Genomic DNA, 23233 nt, shown 5'->3' on the forward strand with positions numbered 1-23233 from the left:
AAGTCTGTTTTTACAAATGTTTGACCACATATGTTCTAGCGCCTGTTAATTTAACGGGCTTAATGTCTAGTTTATATATAAATCATGGAAAATTGTAAAAGAAAATTACTTTTAAATTTTACCAGAAAACAAAATGTGTGCTCATTGGAACTACACCATAGCTTTTTTTAAATCAAACAGAGCGAAGCCTATGCTTATAGCCTGGGAGCCATTGACTCTGCTCACTACAGCACACTGGTTTCATTATATTAGTAAGCAATAAACTTATTCGAAGGAATAGTGGTATCATAACATCACTGGAACCTATCATAGAAATCTCACACCCAAGTGGAATGAGAAGATCATAATATGCAGCCTACAGAGCCCAACCTCTGGATGAATAAGAAGGTGATAGAGCTCATACCTTAGGGATAATGAGTTCTACAAAGCATGAATCCAAGTGGGATGGTGGGATCATTCTGCACTCCACCCCACAGAGTCCCCACCACAGTAGGCTGAAAAACCCACTGTAGTGGAAATCAGAGATGATGAGAATCAGCCTTACAAAGCCTACACACTAGTGAAAAAGAAGTCACCTTTTTTGAGGTGCATGTCTTACAAGCCTTCAGAACTGTCTGACCTAACCTGCTGTGAGTAAATATTTCAAATAGACTGAAAAATGAAAATAAAAAGATGACCGGTATATCTTCACTTTAAACAAGACCTCTAATGCCCCACTATAAATGAGCCCCTTGGCAAGCCAACAATGACTGACAAAGATGCAACCACAACAGTATCCACCTTATACATCATTGGAAATATAGATGTGGCCTAAATCCATTGCTGTTCACAGGCCCCCATAACAAAAAAAAAAAAAAAAAAAAAACACCTATTGCTTTCCGCTCTGCTGGGCCAAAGCACTAAAAATAAAATTACCTTCTAAAGCATTAGGTTTTTGTGAAGCCCCATTTAAAAGCACATCCTCAACACTCCACTTGGGAACAACCAAACAGGACACCAGTGCAGTACTATACACGGAATACATTAAAACACCACAGATACCATATGGCTTCTTCACTACAAGCAACAGGAAAATTGCTGTGAAAATCCCATGGACTTTTAAATGGTCTACCTCCTGTCCAACTTGATAGGGAGGGACAATCTAATAATCTGGTGCTATCTTAACAAACAGAGGTATATACTGCCATCCAGAATTGCTATATAGTAGGTGGCTTAGCTGCTATAATCAGCAAGTAAACATTCACTGGCTAGCGTAATATTTATTTATGTATGTACAGTTAGACAGGTTCTTACTTTACATGCATCAGTTATATCTTACATGGGACTACAGGCAAGGAAACTGAGCTGTGTTATGTGAAAAAATGAATTCAAAATAGAGTCAACAAGGGATTGTGCCAAGTGTGATATAAATAGATATGGCAATGATACGGGCTTATTTATAATGTAAACAACTTATATTTCAGTTAGTACATGCAGCTTCCATAGAACAGATTTACAACAAAAACAGAAGGAAGGATGCAAATGCCTAGTGCATATCTACGACAATTTATTAAAAAGGAAAGATACAAAAATTGTACTCACAAACCAAGATAGACAGGTAGCATAACATAAATTGCAGAAACCAGAAGTGCGCCCTCAAGCCTCATAGGACTACATGGATGACCAAAGAGCAAAGAGTGGTTAACCACCCACTTCCCTCTCCTAACTAAAATATATAACGATATATAAAACCTTTGGGCGAAAGGAGGTCAGAGGACGATGCCACCCCTGATGGTTTCACATAATAAAAAGTAATGACGCACCACATGTCCAAAAAGAAGAAACAGTTTGGCCCAATCAGTACATTCTGCATATAGCAACATACAATTATATTAACAAAAAACATATCAAATACAAACCACATTCCAAATGTACATACAAAAGGGTTTATGTATCTAATATAAATATATATTTAGGAGGATGGAGAAGTGGATTGTTAACCAGGGGCGGACTAAGCGGTCGGGCACTTTGGACGTGGTCCGAGGGCCCGGCCGGCAAGGGGGGCCCGCCGCCCAGTACAGAAGGAATTCACCCGATGTGTTGTCTCAGAGACAACATTGGGCTATTGGGGCCCAGCCGCTGGCATTACGTAGGTGGGAGGAGGGGCGCTACGTGGAGTGGAGGAGCCCCGAGGCCGGCGCTACGTAGATAAGAAGAGGGGAGGGGCCCGGAGGCCGACACTACATAGGTGGGAGGAAGGGAGGGGCCCGGAGGCCAGCGCTACGTAGGTGGGAGGAGGGGAGGGGCCCGGAGGCCGGCACTACGTAGGTGGGAGGAGGGGCCCGGCACTGGGTTTCCATGTTGTCCTGTGAGCAGGGGCGTGTCGATGTGACGTCGACGTGCGCCGCCTCCACAGGTAAGTAATGGAGTTGAGGTGGTCTAATGAGATGTTACAGCATTTGTACAAACTTATGGAAGTAAAGCCAGTCATATGGGCAGTGTACAATCCTATGGGCAGTGTTACACTGTCCATAGGATTGTACACTGCCCAATGTGCCCATAAGGATTGTACACTGCCCATACAGAATGTACCCTGCCCATACGGATTGTACACAGCCCATACGGATTGTACACAGCCCATACGGATTGTACACAGCCCATACGGATTGTACACAGCCCATACAGAATGTACACAGCCCATACGGAATGTACACAGCCCATACGGAATGTACACAGCCCATACGGAATGTACACAGCCCATACGGAATGTACACAGCCCATACGGAATGTACACAGCCCATACGGAATGTACACAGCCCATACGGAATGTACACAGCCCATACGGAATGTACACAGCCCATACGGAATGTACGCAGCCCATACGGAATGTACACTGCCCATACGGAATGTACACTGCCCATACGGAATGTACACTGCCCATACGGAATGTACACTGCCCATACGGATTGTACACTGCCCATACGGAATGTACACAGCCCATACGGAATGTACACAGCCCATACAGAATGTACACAGCCCATACGGAATGTACACAGCCCATACAGAATGTACACAGCCCATACGGAATGTACACAGCCCATACGGAATGTACACAGCCCATACGGAATGTACACAGCCCATACGGAATGTACACAGCCCATACGGAATGTACACAGCCCATACGGAATGTACACAGCCCATACGGAATGTACGCAGCCCATACGGAATGTACACTGCCCATACGGAATGTACACTGCCCATACGGAATGTACACTGCCCATACGGAATGTACACTGCCCATACGGATTGTACACTGCCCATACGGAATGTACACAGCCCATACGGAATGTACACAGCCCATACAGAATGTACACAGCCCATACGGAATGTACACAGCCCATACGGAATGTACCCTGCCCATAAGGATTGTACACTGCCCATACGGATTGTACACTACCCATACGGATTGTACACTGTCCATACGGATTGTACACGGTCACTGCCAGTGTACAATCCTATGGGCAGTGTACAATCCTATGGAATTACAGCGTATCCTATGGGTACAATCATACAGAATATGAGAAGTGTTACATTTTATGAGTAGATTGCTCCATGTGCCTTGATACATGAGGCTGTGTGTACAGAAGAGACATGTACCTTGCTGTAGAGGAATACATGTATGATGTATAATGTGAGGACATCCATACAAAGTAGTAGAGAGGTGTGATCTATGGTGACCCATGCAGGGACGGACTGAGCAGTCGTGCACTTCGGACGTGGTCCAAGGGCCCGACTGGGAAGGGGGGCCGTCGCCCAGTACAGAATTAATTTACCCAATGTTTTCTCAGAGACATCGGGCTATCGGGGCCCAGTGGCCGGAGCTACGTAACTGGGAGTAGGGGAGGGGCTCGGCGGCCAATGCTACTTCCGTGGGAGGAGGGGCCCGGCGCTGGGTTTCAAGGGTGTCCTGTGAGCAGGGGCGCATCGGCGTCACGCACTAACGTTGCATCGATGTCATGAAGTGACGTCAACGTGCGCTGCCTCCACAGGTAGGTAATGATTTTCTCTAAGTTGAGATGGTCTAATGAGATGGTACAGGTTTTGTTCAAGGTAATGCTAATGCACTGGTTTGTCCATTTATTATTGGTAATGCACTTGTCCTGGTTTGTCCATTTATCATTGGTAATGTACTTTTCCTGGTTTGTCTGTTCATCATTTGTAATGCACTGGTCTTGGTTTGTCCGTTTATCATTGGTAATGCACTTGTTTATAAATTATTGTACTTTTGTTCCTTGTGTCTAAAGATTGTGTAGGGTGTGGCTGGAGATGGGATGTGGGTGTGGCTGGAGGTGAGGCAAGGGTGTGGCTGGAGGTGGAACATGGGTGGGGCCTGGAAAGGGGCCCTTGATTTATTTTGCCCGGGGGCCCTGAGGGTTCTCAGTCCGCCCCTGTTGTTAACCATTTTTTACAATGAAAAAGAACCGCTGCTCCCGGTGTAGGATGATAACCTGAGGTGGAATGTCTCAGAGTGCCAGCCCCGGCCCGCCCGCCTCCCATGGAGGCAGCCTCAGAGTGCCAGCCCCGGCCCGCCTCCGTGGAAAACTTGTAAGAAAAGAAACGGCCGCCCATCCACGAATTCCGATTGCCTTTATCGTTCAAAATGATGACACCAAAGACACCAACACGAGGTCACGAAGACACGTTTCACACATACATCTTGTGCTTAATCATTACCAATTCTCTGGTGTCATCACTTTGAACAATAAACGCAATCGGAATTTCTGGATATGCAGCCGTTTCTTTTCTTACAAGTTAACCATTTTTTGCTCAGAAGGGGTCAATTACCCGAAACGCGTCAGCTGGTACAGTCATCCGTTTGGTCCTATGAGGCTAGAGGGTACACTGTTTTCTGCAGTTATGAAATGCTACCTGAGTACAATTTTTTTACTTTTTTAATAAATTGCCATTGATAATGCAGTAGGCGTTTGTGTCCTTCTGGTTTTTGTTGTTTATACAGTTCAAGATTCCCTGATCTGAGGAGGGCCACACCACCCTAACCATCCAGCCCAAGATGCAGAGTGGATAATGTATTTATACTTCATATGGCCAGCTTCTCAGTTGTTTCTTAGGGCTGAGGTTTTAAGTTTTTACAGTTACAAACATGTTTTTGTCAATAGGTAATCAATGTAAAATAGTCTTGACCAATAAACCATATATGCAAAAAACCTTGGGAGCTTAAAAGAAAAAGTGACCAGCAGTTCATTCTGCTTGCTCTCTTCAAGCGGAACTAAAGCCATCGATTTAAGAGTTTCCAAAAACAGTTACATTCTGGGCACATGCCAGAAATGTAACTGTCACATTGGTTGTGCTCTCAACCAAACCCTCAAATTGGCTGGTGTCATACCTAAATTAAACTAATTACATGTCCAGCATCATGGCATTTGAAGAAAACAATACTATTTTCATAATTGTATTACCTTTTTTGACAACTTTAGTTTCCACACCACTCATTTCCTGACAAACCTACTTGAACATGGAACTTTAGGCCCAAATTAGAAATGGGTGAACAGGCTGGAATTTTAAAGCCTAAGAGACATGTTTTATCTCTTTTGCATTAAAAGGTATTTACCTGCCTGTCCACCCCTGTACAGTGAGCCATGGACATACAGCTCAGTGTACAAGTTTAGCAATGCCAAATCTGATGGAACTCCCACGCATGCGTGGAGATGAGGTAATTCCCACCCTGCCAATGAAGGAAGCCGGTGATCAAGACCCAGGAAGCCAGATGCCTGAAGAGTTCAGCAGCCAGGCAGGGAGCTCAAGGACGCTGCATAAAGAAAAACTGGATTTTTGTAAAATCGTACCTGTAAAATTCCTTTCTCTGAGTCCTCCGACAGTCGCCGCCTCCTCTAAGTCATCACTATTGGGTATTGACTTCCGCTCCTCCGGAGTAGCTAGACATGAGACTTAGTCAAAAGAACAAAAGCATTCCCAACTCAGTTTGGTAGAATAGCAGTAGGTAAACAAGAAAGAACCCCAAAAGAGGGGCGGGGGCGGTGACAGTTGGAGGACTCAGAGAAAGGAATTTTACGGGTAAGATTTTACAAAAATTCTGTTTTCTCTTACGTCCTCCGACAGTCGCCGCCTCCTCTAAGTCATCACTATTGGGATGTCCCAAAGCAGTGTAGACATGAGGGGTGGGAGACGCAAAGGCAACGCAGTACCCACATCAGAGAAAGGAACCTTACCCGCATAGTAAGAGAACCTTCTGGGCAACAGAAAACAAGGCTCAACAGGAGCAACAGCCAAGGAAAGCAAATAACCCAGGGGATAACACCCCAACAGCCAGGGACCCACAAAAAACCACAAGGGTCCTTCATGGCACTGCCGCACTGAGAACTTTGCGGCCAAAGGAGGCATCTGCTGATGCCAGAACATCCACCTTATAGAATTTGGAAAAGGTGTGCACCGACGACCAAGTCGCAGCCTTGCACACCTGGGCCACCGAGGCACGATGCCAATAGGCCCAGGGCGCACTCAAAGATCTGGTAGAGTGCGCCTTAACAGGGAAGGGTGGAACCCGTTCCTTCAAAGCATAAGCCTGTTCAATGGTCTGTCTGATCCATTTGGCAATGGTTGCTGCAGACGCAGCCATGCCCTTCCGAGGTCCCTCAGGAAGGACAAAGAGGGAATCCGTCTTCCGAAAGGACTCCGTAGACGACAGGTAAACCCTGATCGCCCTGACAACATCCAAGGAATGCAAAGCAACCTCCTTAGGATGCTTAGGCTTCGTAACAAAGCGAAGGCAGGACAATGTCCTCATTAAGGTGGAACTCAGAGACCACCTTAGGAAGAAAAGACGAATGTGGTCGCCAGACCACCTTATCCTTGTGAATTACCAAGTAAGGAGAGTGGCTAGACAACGCCGCCAGTTCCGAAACTCTGCGAGCCGAAATGATCGCCACTAAAAAGGCAACCTTCTTAGACAGCAGAGGCAACGATATCTCACCGGATGTTTTCAAAGGGAGCACGCTGTAACACAGACAGAACCAAGTTCAAGTCCCATGGAGGTAAAGGCTCCCTCCTGGGAGGAGCCAAATGTCGCACACCTTGAATGAAGGTGCAAATTAAGGAATGAGACGCCACAGGGCGTTGGAAAAGAATAGCCAGTGCAGACACCTGGCCCTTTATCGTGGCCAGCGCCAGGCGATGGTCCACCCCAGACTGGAGGAAAGCCAACACTCTCGACACTGAGTACGAGCGAGAGGAGAACCCCCTGGACTCACACCAGGCGAAATAAGCTTTCCAGGTACGGTAATAGATTTTACCAGATGAGGTTTTCCTAGCCTTGATCAGAGTAGGAATGACCTCTCTCGGGACCTGGGTCTCAACAGCCAGGCCGTTAAAGCCAGCGACTGTAAAGCAGGATGGAAGATCGGTCCCTGAGACAGTAGATCTTCCCGGATTGGCCACCCTTATATGTACAGTGACTAAAGACCCCCAAAAGGAGAAGAAACTGAGCCAGGAATGACAAAACAGAAAGTTATGGAAGAGACAGTCTGCAGAGGCCCACAGAGTGTTACCACATCGATCACTGCTTCAGAGGAAAAGGAAGTGAGGTCATAAGAGGCTGAACTATAAGCTGCAATAACCCAGGGAAAATGGTGGCCTATAGAACTGAATGGGAGGCTTCGGGAAAATGGCTGCCGAACATGTGCTCAGGACGATCGGTCTGCCACACGCAAGATGGCGCCGGATGGCGCCAAAACCGCATGTAATGTAGCCCACAGTGAAGCCAGACATGCATGCCCATAATAAAAATGGAGGACCGCGCATTTTTTCCCCCGCTGCGGCCGCCACACACATCATCTGCACCCCCAGAAAAAACACCGAAGTGACACAGGGGAAGGGGCCCCCAACAATACACAGCACCGCAACGCATGTACAAAAGACCCCTGCAGGGATCGCCACAGGGAGCCCCACACAGGCACAGACATGGGGGACACACAGCAACACAGGACTGCCACCCCAGACAGAGGCCCCACACAGAAGTACTTACTTGTACAAGATGGCGTGGGGTGCCTCTATGAATGGAAAGCCGCTGTCCTCATCTGACAGGGAATGCCGTTAGCCAAGGACAGGACACTGCAGCACCGCAGATGTGTCCAGTGAGGTAGCCACCTCACAGGCTGCATCCCTGCTGCAAGCAGGGATGGGTCGTTCATAATGCCAGGACGAACACATGGCTGAACGCTCAATGGCGGGCTGGGGGTCCCTCTGACCCTCTGCCCTGGGAGAACCAGGGCGGTCAGTCCGATTCCCAGCTCCGCAAGATTCCATCTTCATCCGAAGAGTCGACTAAAAACTAAAGCGGACAAAATAAACAGCTAGTATAACAAGAAAAAAACTGACATTTTTAAAGAAAATCAAATAAAAGAGATTAGAAAGGCTGAGACTGTAGCCCCAGCACAGGGAAAGCCTAACTACTCCTGACTCTAGGCAGAAACAAACTGAGTTGGGAGTGTTCACTGCAGGGGGGTATTGACCAGTGGGACAGCCCCCACGGGTGTGTCTATGCAAATGCTTTTGTTCTTTTGACTAAGTCTTATGCCTAGCTACTCCTGCAGAGCGGAAGTCAATACCCAATAGTGATGACTTAGAGGAGGCGGCGACTGTCGGAGGACGTAAGAGAAAGGGGAATTTTGACATGTCTGTAAATTCATGTCTTGGAGTACATTAAAGGACACGGGGAAATAATTTATAGACCCTGGATAATAGGCTTGCACCTTCAGGTGACAGCATACTGGCAAAGCTTTTGAAGACACCCCCCCTGAGCACCTCCCCTATAACCCTACCCCACTCTGTGAAGCCTCAGTTTTGCAGCAAGCAATACAGAGTAATCAAGGAGTGGAAGGGAGGATGGCCTCTCCAACATATAGAATTTACATGTTTTGTTTTCTTTTTTTAAATTCTTTATTTATGGCTTTGCATATTACAAACATTATGCCGAACTCATGACATACATGGCACAATAAACACAGTTGCAACCAGCCATTAGGTACAAAATGTTTAGAAAATAAAACAAACAAAAACACAAAGAGCAAAACAAGTAAAAAAATGAAAGAGAAAAATCACAACACTCAACTTGAGTCACATATCAAAAAATAATGCTCAGTTAGGCCTGACTCAACCTAGGTAAAAGCAGATCAAAACTTGACTTAGACTAGAACCCGAGACTGGTCTCATGGTAGTTTTGTCTTGCACAAGAACAAGTATCAATAAAAAGAAAGTAAATCAATCACTGAATAAAACCTCTTTGATTCAATTGTACCGACTGCACGTATGTTCTAAAAACATAGTTCATTTCAAATCGCAGATGAGGTAGGCTAACGGATAAGTGGGAGGATGGAGGGGAGAAGAGAAGTAAGAAAGAGATAGAGCAGAAAGAAGAAAACCAGAGGGTCACTCTCTATGAGCCACACACCACTCAAGGTCAGTTGGCAACTGTGGTGTTCCAATCAGGTAGCATGTCCAGTGGCTGACTCGGATTGGGATAGAGCCTGTAAGTAGCCATCAGTGCAAGTGAAATATCCCCAGGGCACCCATCCCTCCCTAAAAGTTTCCTCAGTGTTGTTTAGGGTAGAAGTCAATTCCTCCATACGGAGAGTGTCGTTGATTTTGGAATACCACAGGACCCTAGTCTGCAGCTGTGTCTGCCTCCAGGGCGATGGGATGCCTGCCTTAGCTGCATTTACAAGATGGATCATGAGTGATTTGTTTGTATTTCCAGATGGGTCTGTCCGTCAGGAGAAAGAGATATGCGTCCAGGTTCCCACTGAGGTTAACCGATATCAAATGTTTTATAGTGGTCATCACATCCCCCCAAAATGGCAGCAATATGGGGCAGTGGCAAAAGATATGGGACATTGTGCCCACCGCTTGGTTGCAGCACCAACAAGTATCTGGAATGTTACAATCCCTTTTTGGAACACATAAGGAATACGGTACCATCTTGAGAGTATTTTGTATCCCACCACTTGGTATGGAAGACTTGTGGGCCAGAAGGAGCTTTTCAGCTTGTTGAGGGGTGAACCCCCAACATCCAATTCCCATGGATGTAGGAACGAGGGGAATGGGCCATTACTAGGCACAGCCAGAAAACTATAAAGCAATGAGAGTGTGTGTGTGCCTGGATGGTTCCCTATTCTTGTAGAGCAATTCAAATGGTGTAAGTGTGCACAGGGAGTAGTGAGATCTCTGGAACATCTGCAAATAGGGTCAGAGTTGAGCTCCAGTAATCCAGAAGGGGGGTGGGTGTTTAAGCCAAGCAAGAGGGGGAGCCCTCCTTGAGGCTAAATATACATGAGACATGACTTCCCCTATAGGCCTAGTCTCCTAAGGTTCCTATTTGTGGAGCTCGGGATAAAATCTGGGTTACTGATGATGGGTGTCATGGGCGAAGGCAAAGGAAAAGGTTTGGTGGAAAGAAAAAAAAAAAAAAAAAAATCGGGAAATGCGTAGTGAGGCACCTATCAATGGGTGACTCCACATGTCTTTAGGGAATTGTGATGTCAGTCAAGGAGACGAGCGAAGAGGGACAGAAGCATCTTTGACCTACCGTACTTAGAAACCCATTCCTTGGATTTCTTGTTGCAGGGCCAGTCAACCACCCTGGAGAGGTGGACCGCTCCATAGTCCTGAAAGACACCAGGAAGATCTCTGCCACCTCTTTGCTTAGATAAAGGAGAGGCAACTTTAAACTTTGTGGTTTGTGAGACCAAGTATATTCCCTGAACAGGGAGCGCACTCGTTGGAAAAAGGTTGCAGAGACCTTGATTGGTAGGGCTTGCAAGACATAAAAAATCCCCAGAAGGATAGTCATTTTCAATGCCCGAACCACATCAGGTCAGGGAGTGAAAAGTCAGATTTAAGATTAGGAAGCAGGGGCATGAAATTTGCTGAATACAAATCCTTAATATCTGGGGTAAGGCGTTTACCCAGCTATTTAACTGATTTGTCCAACCAGTGAAAGGGGAAATGTTCACAAAGAGAATGTAGATCTAAAGAGGAAAGCATAATAAAGAGGGCCGTCGTTTTGGCAAGATTGATTTGAAAGTTGTATAATGCACTATACGTGTGAAGGGCTTGGGGGATATTTGTCAGGGAGACTCGCGGGTTATAAACCAAGTCATTGGCAAAAGCCTGTCATTTTGTGATGGCCCGAAGGCTTCAAGAGGCCTGATATATTGGGATCCTAACAGTGCAAAAGAAAGGTTCCACTGTTAAAATAAAGATGAGTGGGGAAAGGGGGCAACCCTGTCCTGTCCCTTTAGAGAAGGAGAATGAATCTATCCAATCATGTGAGGATCAAGGCCTAGGTGGTGAAGGGTGGCCAGCATGAAATGCCAGGCCACCCTGTCGAAGGCCTTTTTGGCATCGGTGGAGAGCAGAATAAAGGGGACTTTTTATGGAGCGGGCCGTATGAATTTGGTTGAGGACATAGGTTGTATTGTCCCTAGCCTCTCGGGCCACGACAAAGCCCAACTGATCCAAATGGATCAACTGAGATATACGGGAGGAATCTGCTGGCTAAAACTTTTGAAAAAAGAACAGAAGGTCCACATTCAGTAATGCGATAGGTCTATAGTTTCTGTATTGGTAAGGGTCTTTGCCGTCTTTGTGTAGGAGGGAAAGATAGGCCCATAAGGGATCTAGCGTCTTAGAACCCTTCGCCATTAAGTAATTGTAAGCCACAGGTTTTCCTCTTAACTAAAATCGTACGTATTCAAAGAGTACACACAGGCAAAAGAGCTCCACTGTGCTCAACCCAGTCTCAGATTCAGGTACCAGGATGCACAGATGCTCAAACAACTGCACCTGTACGCAAGGTTCGACTGTGAAAGTCCAGCAAATGTCAGCACATGGCAGGATCTAAAATATGAAGGTTTTATTAAGATATGCGATAAAATTCAGAAGAGTCAGACACTCTTACATGTCTTAGCCTAGCGGCCTTAATCACCCAGTGGTAGGGTTGTGCTCTTACGCAGCTGGGCTACAGATTTCAGGTGCCTGGTGCCGAAGTGCCCAGGAAACTCCCACCAATCGGGCAGAATAAGCATGTAAAAGCACAGAAGGGGATTGTCCTTGAGGGTGTAAGCTTTAGCGATTACACTTCTTATCCATCTTGTGATGGTGCACTAGATGATAATGGAAGCAGAGTGCCTCTTGCAAGGTCCTGAGGACAGGACGCAAATGCCTAATGCATATCTGTCTGATCAAACTTGTATCTTTGAGATAGACTAACAGCTCTATGTTCAGGCAATAAAGAAAGATTTCCTTTGGATGCTTTGAAGCAGGGCAAAATGAGATTTTTGACTTACTGTAAAATCCATTTCTCTGATGTTCATGGACAGACACAGCTCCTGATCTTCATAACCACTGCTCTTTACAGGTAGTAGGACACTAGGCAGAAAAAGAATCTGGCTATGCCTATGGGCAGTCCCAGGGGGTATACTCCCTTTCCCTGCTATAGGTACTCAATTTTGTTACAAGCACTGTCAGAAGAATTACAACTCCACAGAAGGGTGGGTGCTGTGTCCATCAATGAACATCAGAGAAATGGATTTTACAGTAAGTCAAAAACCCCATTTTCTCTTTTGTTCATTGATGGACACAGCTCCTGATCTTCATAACCATTGGGACGTCCCAAAGCAGCGTTAAACATGAGGGGTGGGAACAGCAAAAACATTCCCCTGGCTAAACAGTAGCCAATCAGGCAACAAAAGCTCAACCAAAACAACTGGAGCCCACCTGAAAAAAAAAAAAAAACAATACACCCTCAAAGAGGATCAAGTCCTCTAAACAGCAGCCTGCAAAACCTTGCGGCCAAAAGAAGCAGCCGCAGATTCCAACACATCCACTTTATGGAACTTTGTGAAAGTGTGCACTGACGACCAGGTGGCGGTCTTGCAAACCTGCGTCACTGACGCCTGATGACAGAAGGCCCAGGAGGCACTAAGTGACCGAGTAGAGTGCATCTCGACAGGGAAACAAGGAACCTGACCCTTGATTGAATAGGCCTGAATAACAGTCTGTCTGATCCATCTGGAAATGTAAGAGGAAGCAGACAACCCTTTGTGAGGCCCATTTGTGAGCACAAATAGCGAGTCTGACTTCCTAAAAGACTCCCAACCTTTGGGATCAACGACGGACAGGGGCGAAGAACCACCTTAAATCTGTGAACCACCAAGTAAGGTGAACAACAGGATAATGCCGCTAGTTCCGACACCCTGCACACAGAGGTGATAGCCACCAAAAAAGCCCACCTTCTGAGACAGTGCAAGCAAGGGAATCTCCCGAAGATTCTTAAAAGGGGGCTTTTGGAGGACCAAAACCACCAAATAGAGGTCCCAAGGATGAATCAGAGACGGTACTGGGAGGAACCAAATGTCGGACACCCTGAAGAAAGGTGTGCACCAGGGAGTGTGTGGCCAAGGGTTGTTGGAAGACCGCCAAACTGACACCTGGCCCTTGATGGTATTTAAGGCCAATTTTTGATAACCCCCCGTTGAAGGAAGGTCACAATCCGAGCCACCGAGAAGGAGTAAAAAAGAACCTCAAGAGACTCACACCATGCAAAGTACATCTTGCACGTACGGTGGTAGATCTTCCTAGAAGTAAATTTCCTAGCTTTTAACAGCATTGGAATCACCCACTCAGATAAACCTCTATCCATCAACACCTGGCGTTCAACAGCCAAGCCATCAAAGTCAGCGACTGTAAAGCAGCATGGAACATTGGTCCTTGGGACAGCAGATCCTCCCTGAGAGGAAGCTTTCTAGGAACGTCTGCGACCAGCCACGCCAAATCGGCATAACAAGCACGGCGAGGGCAGTCTGAAGCCCAAAAGATCACCAGAATCCCTTCTGCCTTGATCCTGCGTAGGAGTCTTGGCAGAAGCTTGAGAGGAGGGAAAGTGTAAATCAGACAATACTGACCCAACTGGGCCACCGTGACCCAGCCACAAACCTCTGCACCTTTCTGTTAAGCCGAGATGCCAACAGATCCACCTCAGGGATGCTCTACCAGATACACAACTGATGAAACACCTCTGGATAAAGAGACAACTCCCCTTGGTCCAACACCTGCTGACTGAGGTAACCTGCCTGCTAGTTTTCCACCCCGGGAATGTATACAGCAGAGAGGGCTGGAATGAACCGTTCTGCCCACCTTAGAACACTTTTTGAGCCCCCTTGGTGATTGACATAAGCCATGGCTGTGGCATTGCCAGATTGAATGCGCACTGGACAACCCTGAAGACGATCTGTCCAATGGTCCTGGCACAGTCCGATCGCTCGGAGTTCCAAGACATTGATCTGTAGTCTGGACTCTTCCAGTGTCCAGATCCCCCTGAGCAGAATTTTTTCCAAAGATGCTTCCCCAGATGGACAGGCTGACATCTGTGGTTACCACTGTCCCAATACAGGGAGAGGAAGGATTTGCCCAACCGAAGCACAAAGCCACCATATCAGGGAATTCTTCTTTCCCCGACTCAGCTGGATCTGTCCAGAGACTGCGGATTCTTGTCCCATTTGGCCAGAATCTCCCTTTGCAGGGACCTTGTATGGAACTGTGCAAACGGAACCACCTCGAAGGTAGACACAATCAGTCCCAGCACTTGCATGCAGGTCCGGAGGGATGACCATCTGTCCAGAGTCCAGAGTCAGGCCAAGTCCAGAGTCAGACCCAGATAGTCCAGCTTTGTGGACGGAACCACACTTCTGAAAATTCAGAATCCAGCCGAACTGCCACAAAGCTCATATGGTAATCTCCAGGTTTTCCACCAGAGCAGGAGGGGACTCTGCTTGCAGGTGTTCATCCAAGTAGCCCAGTACCGCAATCCCCTGTTGACGTAACAAAGCTAGCACCAGGGCTAACACTTTTGTGAAGACCCGAGGAGCAGAGGCGAGACTAAAAGGTCACCAGCACAAAGCAGTTCAGCGCCTTGAGGTCCAGGTTTGGAAGCACCTTGCCTTCCTTCCTGGGAACCGTAAACAGGTTTGAGTAAAAACCCTGAAAACTTTGCAAAGTTGGAACGGGGACATTCACCCCTTGAAGTAACAGGTCTTGTACTGCCCCAAACAGACCCTGTAAACGTCCCGGGAACAGGTGCAAGTTGGAATGAAAGAACCTTGCCAGGGGACAAGAGTGAAACTCGATCTTGTACCGAATGACTTTGTGGACCCACTTGTCTTGTACCAGGAAAGTCCAGGAAACCAAGACGTCCCCCCACTCCCGATATGGGGGAGGGCGTACCTTCAGGCTGAAGGAGCTTTGTCCACGTGTCTGGAGAAGCCTGCTCTCGGCTTGTCAGACCAGGTTCATTTGGATCCTCCAGAAGAGGCCCTGAAAAGGCTTTGAGCCCTTGTCAGTCGACACTGAGGGACGAAAAACTTATGAGCTGAGAAGGAGGGCCCACATCTACGACGAGGTTCCTTGCGCTTTGTAGTCTGCAGAAGAAAAGTACTCTTTCCCCCTGTGAGACCTTTAATGATGTCATCCAGGGTAGCCCCAAACAGGCGATCCCCTTGAAAGGGGAGATCAGTCAAGGCCTTATTAGAAGTCTGGTCCGCAGACCAGCATTTAGGCCATAAGACACACCAAAAGGACCACTGCAGAAACAGAGAGCCGAGCCACTAGGGGAGCCGCATCCAGAGAGGCATCACAGATAAACTGCAGCCCCTGGACCTGCTGGTCCGCCAGCTCGGCAAAGGCAGGGGGGAGCTGTTCTCCCTCCAGGTCACGGCGTAAAAGCTTAGCCCACTCGGTCAGAGTTTGTGACACCAGTGCAATGGTGAATACCGGCCTCAGTGCCGAACCAGCCAGAGTGTACATATTGCAGGCCACAGCCTCTGCCTTCCAGTCAGCTGGATCCTTAAAGGCTGGGGACTCTTCAACCGGAATCATGGTTGCCTTGTTCAATCTTGAAACCGGAGGTTTCACCACTGGTGGAACAGTCCACTTCTTAATATGGGACACCTCATAGAGGTAACGTCTAGTAAATCGCATAGGGACCCCAAGGAGGCGCTTTGGTCGTCCCCACTCTTTTAGTGACAATTCTGTCAAAATAGGCGGGAAAAGGAAACACCTTTGCCACTCTGGATGGCTTGTGAGTGCCAAAGGGAACCCGTGCCTACGTCGCAGCTGCGTCCTCCATCTTCAAGGTCTCACGCACAGATACAATCAGTGCTTACACCAGTGCCTTTTTGTGTGTGGTTGGAGATGTGGAGGAATCATCCTCACTATCTGGTGGTCGCAGACCCAGCAGGATGACCCACGTCCGCGGCGGCCAAATCAGATTCAGGATCTGATGAGACAGATGAGGCAGGGAAAGGCGGGGGGGCATTTTTTGCTAGCCCATCACCCGAAAGCCACCTCCACCCAGGACGCAAAGAACTCCAGGACCGCCGTCAAGTGTATCGATAGATGGTTGCGACCCGGAGGGCCATGCAGCCTCAGAGGGGGTCAGATGATGTGCTCCAAAGACTCAATGAGTCACCAGGGGGACCCCAGAAAAAGTGTAACACACTGCAAAGGGACAACCCCCACCGCGCTAGCAGCACCACCCGGTCGCTAGGCACAAAGAACCAAGCAATGCCAAGCAGAGAGGGAGAGAACCCCACCAGACTCCCCACACAGCAGAAACAGGCACCTGCAGCCACCAGGATAATCTGCACTCCACGTGTCAGGAAGTGAAAAGATCCAGGAGTCAGCATCAGGGGATGAGGAGGGGCTCCCAACACTGAAATCCCGCCCACAGGCTCCACTATCATGGCCTTCGCTATTTCCAATGGCAAACCACCGCAAAATGACCGCCGGACTACACAAACATGGCCTCCATGCATAGAAACACACAGGCTACAGCAAAATGTCAGCCTGGTGTGGCACCACGAGGCTCCGAGGGACCCAGGAGGGAACCCTAGGCCTCAAGGACAGGCCCAGGTAGGACAGGGGGCCTGGCAGCAGCCCCCACAAAAGGTACAGCCCACCACCGCACAGCCTATTGACCGGTCCCTGGCGGCGCACCCCCCTGGCCACCCCTCACCAGCAAAGCACCCTGCCCCCACCCCAGGAGGTGGACCAAATCACCCACACAGCTCCAGCATAAGTGGGATACGGACAGATGAAAGAGGAGGGTGCCTGACGGGAAGAAGGGGAACCCGACGGTCCGACTGTCCCAAGGAGGGGCCCACGTCCACCCCAAAACCCTCCAGGTGGAGAGGGGGGACAGCTACTCACCACACCAGGAACAAGGCGTGCACCGCTCCAGACAGAACCCTTCGACATCAAAATGGGGGGGCTATTGGCCAGGAGGAACGCTGCGACTCAGACCGAGACCCAGACGTATGCGACCTCGCGAGGCGTTTGACTCACAGGTCAGCCCCTGTGCAGTGGGGGCTATGTCAAAGCCGACCTAGCGCGGAGCTGAGGTCTGCACGTACTCGGTGGCCAGACTGGGGTGACCACTGAATCTAGATTATCCAGCCCGTCGCCCAGTCTGGCAGTTTATTGTAGATCTCACAGGAAAAATTTGCCAGAACCAGAGATCCCAGCGAGGAACTAAATTCTGACTAGACAGAAAAAAAACTGAAGTACCTATAGCAGGGAGAGGGAGTATACCCCCTGAGACTGCCCATAGGCGTAGCCAGATTCTTTTTTCTGCCTAGTGTCCTACTGTAGGGTGCAGTATAACCAATGGGTATGAAGATCAGGAGCTGTGTCCGTCAACGAACAAAAGAGAAATGTCCTCATTGAGGTGGAAGATGGTTACCACTTTGGGGAAAAAAGGACAGTCTTGGGCATAAGACAACTTTGCATGAGGAACGGCTCCTTACATGAGAGAGCTACCAACTTTCTGGACTACTTTGCAGCAGAGGTCATCTTAGGGAAAATCCCTGATGAGATCCAAGGGTGGTTTCTGCAGGGCACAGAGAACCAGGATGAGATCCCAAGGAAGCACAGGGTGCTAAAATGGGGGCTTAATACAAGATACATCTTGAACAAAATTATTTTCCAAGGGAAAGGGAAGCAAGAGGTTTTTCAAGAAGAATGGACAAAACCTGTACTTTCAGAGTGCTTAAGACCAAGTTCTGGTCAAGACCTGATTATACAAAGTCCTGAATTTGAGGAACAAAGCAATGCCTGAGGACTGTGGTTACACCAAAAGAAGGCATAAAGGGATTTCCAGGCACGATAGCAGATCTACCTCGAAGTTGCTTTTCTTGCTTTTAGCAAAATAGAAATAACAGACTCCGATACAATGAATAAGTAATTGAAACAGTCCAAAATGAAATTCAAGCTGGGATAAATATAAATCAACAGTCCCAAAGTGATAGGAGTGACATGAATTGTCCAGTTAAGCAGTGAGTGATCACAGTGCTCAGCAGATCCCGACATCAACAGGGAATAGAGATAATATGTGCTCACCAGAAGGGTAGGACTTAAGAGTACCATATAGCACCTGGGTCAAACCGGCTTTGTATGATGTGGGTGGGTAATCCAGATCAATATAAAATCCTCGGATGCTCCAGTGAAATCTTGTAGCAGGTATAACGTCACACAAAGGACTCTGCTGTACTCATAATGATTTCACCTCCAACAGGTATCTTCTCCTCCACCATGACAGTGCTTTAAGCTGATGATAGTCTATCACTACCAGGAAATATCAATGCAACCAAGGCCAGCGCTAGAGAATCATTGGTCCTGGCTACAACATAAGTAGTTTGTATTGAATCTGGAGGCTAGAATGTCTACACCACTGACTGCGGAAACTTCACACTGGACCTCATGCAAATTGGATTCTGTTCCTCTCCACTCCTCCTCCAGTCTCTGGGACCTTGAATTCCAAATGAAAAGCAAAATTTCCACAGCCTGTGATGATTTGGGGAGCCATGTAACTGTGTTTTATCAAGTTTAAAGCCAGCGCAGTCCGCCACAAGGAAATTCTAAAGCTCATGCTTTCCTCTGCTGACCAGCTTTATGGAGATGCGGATTTCATTTTCCAGCAGGACTTGGCACCTGCCCACACTATCAAAAGTACCAAATACCTGGTTTATTGATCACTGTGCTTGATTGGCCAGGAAACTCGCCTGACCTAAACCCTATAGAGAATCTGTGGGGTATTGTCAAGAAGAAGATGAGAGACACCAGACCCAACAATGTAGACAATCTGAAGGCCGCTATCAAAGCAACCTGGGCTTCTATAACAGCTCAGCAGTGCCACAAGCTGATGGCTTCTATGCCACACTGCATTGATGTTGACTGCATTCCAAAGGAGCCCCAACCAAGTCGTGAGTGCAAACTATACTGTACATGGACATACTTTTCAGTAAGCTAACTTTTCTGTATTAAAAATCCTTTTTTGTTTTTTAAATTGGTCTTATGTAATATTGTAATTTTCTGAGATACTGAATTTTGGGTTTTCACTAGCTGTAATCCATAATCAACATTAAAAGAAAGAAATGCTTGTTCTAATTTTAGGAGATGCACCTGTATTCCCCTTCAGAGAGGCAATTACTGACCTTGCATATTCCAAGCAAAATGTTGGAAGCTGAGGAAATTGGTTTAGGACTTTTAGGTCCCAAATAGGACTAATACCCCCACTAGGCTTTGAATTAAACTGCACAATACCACAATACTAAGGCTTTGGAGTGAGACAGCAGTGAGTTTTTCCATAAACCAGGATTTACGGACATTGCACTGATCTGGATACACTGCTTCTATTTGTGGCATTAGAAGACAGTCAGAAATTGGATTGAGGAGTCAAAAGATAAAATAAAAAAAGGAAAAAAAAAAAAACAATTAAGCCAAGAATGCTTTCCCAATGAAAGAGAGGAAGTCACCCTAAGACACTAGCACAAAACTCTGGATTCAGAGTGGGGTAAGGTTATGGGGAAGGCGCCCAGAGGGTGTGTCTTCACAAGCTAAACCTGATAGTACGAGCTTAAAACCTAGGGTCTATAAATACTTTGCCTGTGTCCTGTACTGTACTGTTATTCAGGTCAGACAACTCAAACAACAAGGAATGCATGCTACCCAGTGCAATAGAGGACCTCACAGCAAAGATTGAAAGTAGTTGTAAACACTTACATACACCCAGTGACATGACTGACCTCAGGTGACACACAGTAAGGAAACAAAGCCTCCTACATAAGTTTTACCCATTTATCTGTAGTCTTCTTTTCTCTACATCTGTTCAAAGTCCAGAATTGATAAAGCTTCTCTGAGCATCAGATAAAAAAGGGGGTGCAGAGCTGAAATTACACTCTGCAAAGCTCAGTGAGGAGAGGTCTCACAGCTGATGGAAGGGAAGGGGACCCCCCCCCCCCCCAAGGGAAGGGAAGGGGACCCCCCCCCCTCCACACAGAACACAGGAATGAAGGCGGTCAATCAGCTGGAGCTTCCTCCCTGTCACTTTTTTCTCTTAGTGTCAGGAAAACTTGCCAGAAGGGATTCATGCTGATAGAGGAATGAAGCAGCATACAGAAATGACACTTACTATTAATTCAGACAAGTAAACACTATAGAACGATGTGTTTTGTTCATATTTCATGTTTAAGATTTAAAACCACTTTAATATATAAATACTGTGAGGAATCAAATCTACGGTCCATGTTGTAGATAACGCTGACATTCTTACCTGATGGCCACATTTAAGGCATAACCAAACTTCACCTGGGGCTACAGGCTCTCCATCCTTCATCCTCCTTTCTTTAACACAGTCTGCGCATGACGACCATACATTTTGTGATACTGCTCTTTTGACCTGATTTACATCCACCGCTTGGCCAACATGATGGCAAGTAAGACCTGTCAAATAAAATAGTATAATTCTTACAATGCTTGCTATATTTGCCTATGCAATTCATGCTTTTATAATACAGTATATTACTTGTATTTTGCTGCTCTAGTAAAAGCCTTATCTTGTAGACTTATATTTTACTTATAAAAGAGGATTCTTTGGAAGTTCCTGGGCCTTTAAGAATGTTCCAGGGCCCAAGCCCTAACCAAAAACTTCCCATATCGTGCATTACTCGTAAGCCAGTAACCCTCACAGGACTTCCTGCGCAATCAAACGTCCACGATCCAGTATTCAGAAGTCGAGATCAGTAAGGTGATTCAAGTACAGTTAACTAGGATTTGACCTACATAACATAAATTCACTAAGAGGGGGTGCCATAAAGACTGTGCCATTTTTAGGTCCCAGTAAACCTTTCCAGCTCCCCCGTGTCTTTTCAAACAGATCTTACAAATTAATTTTAACATGCTACCTTGAAAAAACTTCTAGCCATCAAAAAGGGAAGAAGAAACCCAATAACCCCGCTTACCCAGATTTCCATTGGCTCAAATTTCCATTACACTTATAAGATAGTAACAATGTATGTTACATGTTATGTAACAATATATGATCATACAGTATATTACATAGTACCAAAAGGTTATTACATATTAAGCATATAGGTTGTATACCAGTGGTGTTAAACTTGGTAAATATAGAGAGCCTTGGGGGCGGCTCCTGGTTCACCAAGATGACAACACAATAGATTTGTTTTTTGGAAATTTGATGGCATGTACAGGTGCATCTCATAAAATTAGAATATCATCAAAAAGTTAATTTATTTCAGTAATTCAATTAAAAAAAAAAGTGAAACTCATATTTTATATAGATGCGTTACACACAGAGTGATATATTTGAGGATTAAGGCTTATGGCTAGTGAAAACCCCAAATTCAGTATCTCAGAAAACTAGAATATTACATAAGACCAACAAAGTAAGTTATTACAAAAATTCTATTTTCTCTTACATCCTATGACAGTCGCCGCCCGATGGTATTAGCCTTCACTAATGAGACGTCCCAAAGCAGTGCAGGTATGAGGGGCAGGGGGAAAAAAAAATGCAACCAACTAAGAAGGTAACGTAAACAGATGGGCCAGTAACAACCTGAGCCCACAGAAATAAACTGGAACAAATCCAGCAACAAACAAAAAAAACAGAAGGGACAGAAAAACGGAATTTTTGTAAAATCTTACCTGTAAAATTCCTTTCTCTGAGTCCTCCGACAGTCGCCGCCTCTCCATATTCGTCACATATGGGGTATTAGACTTTGCTCCGAAGGAGTAGCTAGGCAACAGAATATGTTAACATTAAAGCTTTTAACATATCCCACCCTCAAGGGGTGGTCCCCTCAGTCAATACCCTCCTACTTCCTGCAACCATATCTCAGTTTTAGTGGAATAGCAGTAGAGTATACAACCAAACCCCAAAAGAGGGGCGGGGGCGGCGACTGTCGGAGGACTCAGAGAAAGGAATTTTACAGGTAAGATTTTACAAAAATTCCGTTTTCTCTTACGTCCTCCGACAGTCGCCGCCTCTCCATATTCGTCACATATGGGGACGTCCCAAAGCAGTGCAAACATGAGGGGTGGGAAACGCATCCGCGCCGAAAGGCAACACAGTCTCCGCATCAAAGAAAGGAACCTTACCAAAGGAAGGAACCCAGCTGGGCAACAGGAAAAAACAGGTGCTCAACAGGAGCAACAACCCAGGAAAAGACAAATAACCAGGGGATAAAAAACATATCCCAACAGCCAATGGTCCCCACAAGGGACCCTAGGGAATCGCCGCACTAAGAACCTTGCGGCCAAAGGAAGCATCCGCCGATGCCTGAACATCTACTTTGTAGAATTTCGTGAAAGTGTGCACGGTCGACCAAGTCGCCGCCTTACACACCTGGGCTACAGAAGCCCCATGACGACAGGCCCAAGACGTACTCAGAGATCTAGTAGAGTGCGCCTTCACAGGCACAGGGGGAACCTTCCCCTGCAAAGCATAGGCCTGTTCAACGGTCTGCCTGATCCATTTGGCGATGGTAGAGGCCGACGCCGCCATGCCCTTCCGAGGACCCTCTGGAAGAACAAACAAGGAATCCGTCTTTCGAAAAGACTCAGTCGATTTAAGGTAAACCCTTATCGCCCGAACAACATCCAAAGAATGTAATCTCACCTCCTTTGGATGTTTAGGCTTCGCGCACAGCGAAGGCAAGACAATATCCTCATTAAGATGGAATTCCGAAACTCGTTTCGGAAGAAAAGAAGGATTAGGTCGCAAGACCACCTTATCCAAATGAACAACCAGATACGGAGACTTGCAGGACAAAGCTGCCAGCTCCGACACTCTGCGAGCCGAAGTGATCGC

At 46.8% G+C, this 23233-nt stretch overlaps 1 protein-coding gene across 1 annotated transcript in view; it reads right to left on the bottom strand.

Moving 5' to 3' along the window:
- USP45 (ubiquitin specific peptidase 45) overlaps positions 1 to 23233 on the bottom strand; it is a 333185-nt gene that overhangs the window by 265890 nt on the left and 44062 nt on the right. Inside the window, exon 3 of the mRNA XM_082250245.1 lies at positions 20678 to 20847. Coding sequence (XP_082106371.1) covers positions 20678 to 20847 — 170 coding nt within the window. The remainder of the gene's footprint in view (positions 1 to 20677; positions 20848 to 23233) is intronic.

This window comes from Pelophylax lessonae (assembly GCF_965119305.1).
Source record: "Pelophylax lessonae genome assembly, chromosome: 3".
Taxonomy (NCBI): domain Eukaryota; kingdom Metazoa; phylum Chordata; class Amphibia; order Anura; family Ranidae; genus Pelophylax; species Pelophylax lessonae.